We start from the raw sequence: 8,248 nt of genomic DNA, 5'->3' as shown, positions 1-8,248 counted from the left end.
GAACAGTGACTGGCACATAGGAAGCACTCCATAATTACTTTCTTCTCAGGAAAACCAAGACTTATAGACTTTTACCATCTCTACTGCCATTCTAGACTTCCCACATCATCTCCAAACTTTGGTCACGGCCTCAGCTTCTCTTGTTATTTCAGAAGGTCACAACCTCAATGCCAGGGGTGGGAGTTACAGGACCATGCTCCAGGATATTCTCCCAGTGTCCTAAAAGTCTGCACCCTCCTAATTTAACAAGTGGTACCAGAGATAATTAAACCATGGCCTGAAACACATAGAGAATATCAACCTCTGTTCGAATGAAACTGAACCAAATACTTTGCTCATACGGTGAAATCTACTCAGTCAAAATTATTTATCTGAATGTTCTGTTAGTAAGAGAAATGATGAACATATTTTTTTCTACTTAAAACTATTCATACCTAAGCTTTTGGAACAATGCTAGATGGATGGAGCTCTTGTTTAGAACACATTCACCGTAGAATTCAGTACTGATGTTCCCTAAGATAATGCAATTAATAAATCAATTTGGCTAGGGGGAAAAAAACTATCCCAGGTCTTTTTCCAATAAAGGCAGACCTGATCAGGTTGTGTAGTTCTAAGAGTTAGAAAATAATTATCATGAAGTTAAAAAATACCATAAAGCAGCAGAAGTTAGGGTACATAAAATCAAATTACAATATATATGAGCTCTTACTGATTCTGATGGCTAAATGTCCCCAGCTTAAATGTCCCATTAAAATTAGTTGTTCAAAGGAAAAAATTGGAAATGTTTTTAAAAATAGAGGTACTGTATAACAGAGACACAATTCTGAGATCTCAAATATATGCTCTTCCTCTGCTGGCTTCTCCACACTCTACATTCACAAGTCATCCTGGCTAATGTATTGATAATCTAGTTTTCAATAGAAACATGTAAGTTGGTAAATAATTGCAACTTTTTAGGAAATTTTGTATTTTTAAGATATTGCACCACATAGATGAAAAGAGAAAAAAAAGCCTATGTTATCTTTTGATTTCCAAAAATAAACACTAAAATTTTATTGCAAAAAAAAAATCTAAAAACCCAAACAACAACAATCAACCCAACTAAATGATAAATCTGTTAAGCAAAAACTCCGCACATAGCATTTAACTCAGCACTGGAGGACATTCTCTAAGTGTGAGTAGAAAGAACACTGACACATATGACAGGAGCACGTTGGAAACCCTTTATTGAACAGGCAATGCATTGTGCAATGGCTAAGAACACAGATGCCCAGTGGAAAAGCTTAAAAATTATTTTTGGAAACAGTCTATGAATTGATGAACCCTGCTATGTTCCTTCGGCCCCTTCTTAGAGTGGCTATATTCTGGAAAACTGATTGGTTTACAGCTGCTCTTGGAAACGGCATCTCTGTTTTACCATAAATGTCATGCCTAATAGTAAACATGAAAGAAGACAGGGTCCACGGGCAAGACAACGACCAGAGACAAAGGCGATGCCAAGTGGAAGCACAGACCCGCTTTCTCCTGGGGTGCCTTCTCCTCCAGCTTTGCAGGTGCGTCTTGGTTAGGCATCCATTTTTCACTTCCATTTTCCTTGTCTGAGCCCTCTTTATCAAGGGAATTCTGAGAGACTCACATCCACACCTGTGGGCACAGGGCCTTGCTCCCGGCCCCTTTCAATGGCACCCATGTTTTCGGGCACCTCTGGTGCAGGATTATGGCTGTGTGTCTGTCTTGCAGGCTCCTTCCTCTTCCCCAAGCTCACTCTCCCATAACTTGAGGATAAAATCACTCCTAAGTTTCACAGTTTGTTTGCCTAAATTTAGTGACAGTTTTTAACTAAGTGACCCATCAAGGTAGTAGACATTCTTTGTCAGCACACGGTCAACCTATTTTATAATTTGGGGCATGTCACTCCAAGCTTGAGATTTCTTTCTGGCAAGTTCCATCCAGGATGGCTGATCAGCACTGGCGTAACTGGCTCTCTTGAGCTGATGCAATTCTTTCTCTGTCATTACTGCAGACTGAGCTGCTGGAAAGAAGACAAAATAAACAGAAACATGAGCAATGAGTGTGGATTTTCACTTAAGCCTCTTGCATTTCTTTAAAATACACATCAAGATCTTCACTGTGGTCTCAAACATAAAATCTGCTAATGTAAAGAAGATGTAGGCACAGAATAATTTAATGTGATAAAAACACCTACAAAGCAGGCTCAGACAGTTCCTGCAATGCAGTGAGGTAAGAGAAACTTTTAGAATAAGACCTCAGGAACTCTGGAGACTGGCTGCACAGCAGTGTGAATATCCTTACCACTGCTGAACTATAAAGTTAAAAATGGCTAAGATGGTTAAGTTTTGCTATGTGTATGTTACCACAATTAAAAAGTAAATTAAAAGATGTGGACACATGCAAGAACAGAGATGAATCTCAAAAACATTATGCCCAGTGAAAGAAGCCAGATACAAAAGAGCACATATTTTATGATTCCATGTGTAAGAAATGTCCAAAAAAGGCAACTATATAAAGAGAGCAAGTAGATTAGTGGTTGACTGCAGCTGAGGCTGGGAATGGTGAATGACTGTAAATGGGCATGAGGTTTCTTTTGAAGGTGAGGGAAATGTTCTGAAATTTGGTTGTGGTTGTACAACTCAGTAAATATATACTCATTGTCAATATATACTTAATGAATCATACTTGTACAACAGGTGAGTTTTATTCCACATAAATGGTACCTCAATAAAAGCTGTTTAAAAAGATCAATGTGGCGAGTAATTCAGAAAAAAACACAGAACAACAAAAAGCAGGGCCAATCCCAGAAACAACTTTTAAGGTGTTTGGGGCTGTTTGGGGATTTCATACCCAGGTTCTGATGGGACAACGAGATCCCTCTTTGCAGCCCTTCCTGGAGGCAGAGCTTTGTCCCTTGCCTCCGGTCCACCGAGGGCTTAGCAGGGGCTATCAAGAATGACTTGCTGCGGACAAAGTCAGCTTGCCTTACAGCCTCCTGTTGGGACACAAGAAAGACACACACTCTTGGGTCACCTGACATTCAGGTAGGAGGCAAATGTAACCAAAGGTGATGGGCCACATGGTTCCTCTGCCAAGAGGGCACTTCCTTGGCAGACCTCTGCTTTGGGCACTCACCGAGTCGTCCCGTGACCTTGTCGGACTCGGGCTAGTGCAATGTCTTCTCCTGGGCCCACACCCTGTCCCCACACCTGGCCTCAGCTCCACATGTTGGACAGCAGGGATTCACTCCACTTAAAAGTCCAGATGAATTGTGTTTGGAAATAGTTTTGAGATTTTTGTGATGGTTGTGATGACCATGGATGCCTCAGCCCAGAATCACGGGTTGATACTTGCTTTATAAATGCCCTAAGCCTGCATCAGGGTTTTCCGGGGTGGGACCTGCTGAGGTTCTGGCTGAAATGAAGGGAAGCAGGTCCTCCTGCAGAGGCTCAGGCTCATTTCTCCACGCAGCTGGAGCACACTCACAGGTTCATCATGGTGGCTGCTACGGGGCATACACATGCTGTGAGCCTTGGCCAGCATCTAAGCATAGCTGTTTGGGTTGAGAAAGCTGTTTCAGCCCAGGGTGCAGAATGGAACCCTGGGTTCCAGCCCTACAGCTCTAGGTGAGGGATATGGAGCCTCAGCAGGCAGCCAGTGTAGCAACAAAAGCACGGCCTGTCCATCATCTCACACTGAGCTGAGATGGAGCTGTTGACATGGTCACCATGCATCTAACTGGGAAGGTATTTTAACCCCATTCCATGTCTCCAGATGCTGAACTGCACTGCCTAGGAGGCAGAGAACAGAGAGCTATCTCCACACCAATTCTCTGCCTCCCTATCAGCCCAGCACCAGCAAAAGGCAGACATAAGCAGTCATCACAGATGAGGGTCCCTGTAATGATCATGCAGGACATATGGTCATCTTGGGGTCCAACCCCCACCCCCAGCCAGCTGCTCCCTCCTGCACCTACAGAGACAGACAGTGTGTGCTCTAAGCACCTGCACTCTCTCGGGAGCCTTGACTTGCTTTCCTGTTTCAGACTTCAGGGTCTGGGCCCCAGGATTATCCTCCTGGTTGGGTGGTTGGTCTGGGGCCCCTCGCCGCTTCTGCCGCGCAATGGTGATCCAGGGCAGCTTGGGCTGGCCGTTGGCTCCCGGCCCTGTTGCAGCTGGAGGCAGACCCTTCTCTGTGGGTAAAGACACGAGGTTATTTATGCAAGAGGTCTTGTTCCAGCTTCACTCTTCTGCTTTGGCTTCTCCCACACAGAGAACACTCTACAGGGGCCCATGGCATGGGGTGGGGGAGTGCGGAGGAAAGTGAGTCTGGGAGCCTCTCTAGTGACACTATGACTTTCTTTAGGGGGCTTTTGCTTTCCCATTTAAAGATGCTTCAGAGGGATTATAGTCCTCTAGTCTGAGCCACAAAAATTAGATGCACCTGCTCCTATATGCACATTTTAAAGCCTACTTCCTCCTGCAGGATACTTTCTGGAATGAGATAAAAGCAAGTCCATGAATAGATAAGATTTCTTTAATTAAGCCTGCTGTGTTGGACCACATACTATCCGATTTCTGATTTGCTTGTAAGGTGCAGACACACCATTGTTCTTTTTCCTTTTAAAAATGGTGAGCATAACTTTCCCATTGTGGAGAGTGAAACCAAAACTAGCCCCAGTTGTTTTTTTTACTGTTCTGGAGAAACAAAATAGTGCCTTTAAAACCATGAGGTTCTGTTGAGCTCCCTGCCACATTCACAGGGCTTATTTTGGGGGCAGGTAAAACTGGGGGCCACCTCCCCTCCTTAGGTTTCAATTCTTCTTTATTTTTGTATTTTCTATGAAGAAGTTTTATTGCCTTCATCAACAGAAAAGAGCAGCAAGCTTGTTTTTTCAAGGAAACCTATGGAAATAAGTGGTTTCTCACAGGTCTAGCAAAAGTGCACTGAGTTCAAAGGTTCCCGTGACGCTATGCCAGACAGACTTTTCTGCCCTGACACTGGCCCCTTCCCTCTTCCCCTGCCAGGGGAGGGTGGTGTCCCCGTCTCGGCAGCCCAGGCGGGAGGCCGGGGTGAGTTGGTGCCACCTTTCTGTGTGGCCTGACATGCCACCCCTTACTCTGGTGTGTATAGGGCATCACTCTATCTGGTTCTGCCTCTGGAGCCCATAGAACCTGGTCTCTCAGGCCCCATCATGGCCCTGCCAGCCTCACTCCCCCGTCAGAGGTGAGGAGGACCTCTGGCTTCACACGCTGACCTCTCCTTGGCCTGCGCAGCTGGGAACAGCTCTCACTCTTCTCCTGCTGCACCCTGAGTCCTCACCCTGCCGGCCCTCTGCTCCCTGCCTTGTCCTTTATTCCTTCTAGCCTCTCAGGTCCTCCCTGGCTGCTCACTCCTTCCTGGCTGGCTCGTATTTTCCACAGCTCAGAGAGAAATGTCTCCGCATTCTCCTCTGCCCCCGACTCACATGGCCTCTGCCCACGTCTGCTCAGCTCATTCCTGCCCAGCCAGCATGGGAACACTACACCATCCATCTGCGCTGCCTCTGAACCATGGACCGTCAGGCCTTCCCCAGGCTCACGCTGCTCTGCCCCCCACAGCTCTGACACAGCCACACAACTTCTCTTGTGAGGCCTGTCCTCAGGCGTTCCCTGCCCAGTCCTTGTCGACTCCTGTTCCTAGACCTGGAAATCCCTCCTGGGGCCCAACCAACTTTCTTCTCTTCTTCCCCAAATGCTCTCTTGGTTCCACTCTGGATTTCAATGCTCACATTTGCCCAGATTACTTCCAAATGTACAGTCCAGCCCTGCTTTCTCTTCCCAGTCAGAGCTGGACATTTCTGCTCCCTGGTGCCTGCTCATCCCCCTCCCCACTGTTTGCTATGCCAAGGGCTGTGTTAAATGATAAGGTGGAAAAATAGACAAAAAATTGTTCCTTCAAAAAGTCCAAAGTCTAGTGGGGGAGACCACCAACAAGCAACTGTGGTGGAAATTGGACAATGCTACAATTTACAAAGTGCTGTGTGGACACGGGGCCTGGGGCTGGTGGGTAGGAGGTGAGGGTGCCCTCTGGGGTTGGGACCTGAAGGAGGAGCCTTCTGGGCAGGGGCCAGCCGAGAAGAGTGTTTCTGGCCTTTTCCTCTCCATAAAGGGGAGCCACAGGGGTCTGAACCAAGGGCACAGTCTGGGGCCAGGTGGAGAGCAGGTCTGGCTGGGAAGGGATGGGAGGCAGGGAGGCTGTGACCACAGTCCAGGAGGTGATGAGGGGTTGGACTACATACCAGGTACCATTTTCACATTAGCTCATTAACGATGCAGTTTTATGTTTCATTTCTTGTCCAGAGAACCAGTAACTGCCTGGCACCAGAAGGTGGTTGCAAGTATTTCATAGAAAATCTGCACATTTCTCATCCCTTACTTTCAATCCCTTGTTCCAGAGAGTCCTCAGAGTCTCTTGTCTTCTTAACTTTTTTTTTTTCTTAAAAGGCCTCCTTTGATCTTTTCTTCACCCTCAGTGACCCTCTGCTCTCTCCTGTCTCAGCCGCCTGGCTGTGCCATCCTCCAGGCTCCACCCAGTGCTTGCTGGCCAGGCACCTTTGCCACACCGCAGCCAGACTGGAGAAAGATCTCATTGTGGGTTTAAACTCAATACCTCATCAACAAACTATTCCGAATAGTTTTGTCAAGACTAAGTGTACGTGAAGAGAGAATTTCCATCCCAGGTTAGAAGCTAGAGGCCGAACAGTGGCTGAAGTGCCTAGGAGCCTGGCATCCCCAGGTGCCAGGCCGGCTCTCCAGCCCCTCCCAGCTCAGTGTCACTCTCAGCCCAAGAGCAGAAGACATAGCTCAGGTGAATTCCTACACCATGTGCTCGGATTACCCTCTTTGAGCCAAAAAGAGTATTTAAAAAATCACTGGAGAAGGTTATACAGAACAAAGCCCATGCAGTTAACTCCTGGGGACCATGGTGAGACGAGGCCCCAGAGCAAGGCTGGGGACTCCCAGGGAGAGGGGAGGTGCTAAGACTGGGGCCCTTGTGGACGGGCTCCAGGCTGACATCTCAGGGCACCTGAGGCAAATCCTATGCTCCCGTCCAGTTTGCTCATGGGAACTGCAATTTTATAAACAATGCAACTAGGCTCAGCTTGGCAAGAGGTGGTTTTCTCTTCTTTCCTGACCTGTTGGCAGATCTCACCCCAAGCTGAGAAGGGTCGCTTGCCGCACTGCCTGCCTGTGGGGTAGCAACATTTCTGGCTATACTTTGTGCGTGTGTAATGCACGCATGTGAGTCAGCAGTTTTCAGGCAGACCACCAGGAGTGAGTGAGCGCCATCCCCCTGCCAGCCTGTGCCAGTGTAGGAAGAGGCAAGTCGCGAAAGCAGCGTCAGGGAGCCCTGGGCCAGCACGCAGCCAAGACCTTTCACCAACCATGTCTCTCTTGGTTCCCCCTTCTGTTCCCTGAGTGGCAGTCTTCCCTCGTATTCTCTACTCTCTCCTTTCCCACTCTGTGGGAATGTAAGTGGGCCAGAGGGACCCTGATAAAGCCATACCAGCTCCTATCATGGTTCAGAGAGCCAGAAATTCCACCTGGGCTTTGTGTAACTCACAATAAGTCCTGGCCCCACGTGAGCACAGGCAGAGCAGCAGGGTGACAAACCATTCCTCTCTGTAGCAGAGGCCTAGGCAGCCATTCTATCTGCACCCACCCTGTTACTTAGCACCCGCAGCAGAGTTGGTGTGTGTGTGCCATATTACACCAGGGGAGGGAAGAAGAAGGGAATAAAGACATGGATAATCTCCCTTGTGATTGTAGAGTCAATGTAATAATCCATGGAAAGCATTTAACACAGTACCTGGCACTGTATGCTAACCAGCATGCTAAAGGCAGGCTTCAGGGCTAAAGGCCTTACAATGTCACAGCTCTACCTCAGGGACACTCAAGGTCAAGGTTCGACCATAAAAGAGCCTCTGAGATTACACATGTTCAAAATGTCATTAATCCCAGGATAATATAGATGTGGTGTCAGATTACATAAAAGGGGTTGAAAACTCTCATTTGTTTACCTTGTTATGCCTCAATACCCAGACAACCGTAAAGTTCTACGGATTGGCTAACGGGCTCCAACATCTCAATATCTCCTCTCAAATGACAGCAGGTATAAACTGCCACGTGTGTCTGGGTTTGCAGCCAGTGGGCCAAGGGCATTTCTCACACACAGGAAACCAGCAATTCAAGTC

At 47.4% G+C, this 8,248-nt stretch overlaps 1 protein-coding gene across 5 annotated transcripts in view; it reads right to left on the bottom strand.

Moving 5' to 3' along the window:
* Positions 1-1,209: 1,209 nt before the first annotated feature.
* Positions 1,210-8,248, bottom strand: part of CRACDL (CRACD like) — a 120,295-nt gene continuing 113,256 nt past the window's right edge. For 2 of the 5 annotated variants that reach the window (XM_036879981.2, XM_036879983.2), the window contains exons 8-10: positions 4,017-4,204; positions 2,863-3,007; positions 1,210-2,032 (exon numbers count right to left, since the gene is read on the bottom strand). In XM_036879981.2, the coding sequence (XP_036735876.2) occupies positions 1,890-2,032; positions 2,863-3,007; positions 4,017-4,204 (476 nt within the window). In that variant the 3' untranslated portion in view covers positions 1,210-1,889. The remainder of the gene's footprint in view (positions 2,033-2,862; positions 3,008-4,016; positions 4,205-8,248) is intronic. The other 3 variants (XM_057496953.1, XR_008995737.1, XR_008995736.1) reach the window with 3 other exon arrangements.

Source organism: Manis pentadactyla, chromosome 2 (assembly GCF_030020395.1).
Source record: "Manis pentadactyla isolate mManPen7 chromosome 2, mManPen7.hap1, whole genome shotgun sequence".
Lineage (NCBI taxonomy): Eukaryota > Metazoa > Chordata > Mammalia > Pholidota > Manidae > Manis > Manis pentadactyla.
This window is presented reverse-complemented; position numbering and strand designations above follow the sequence as displayed.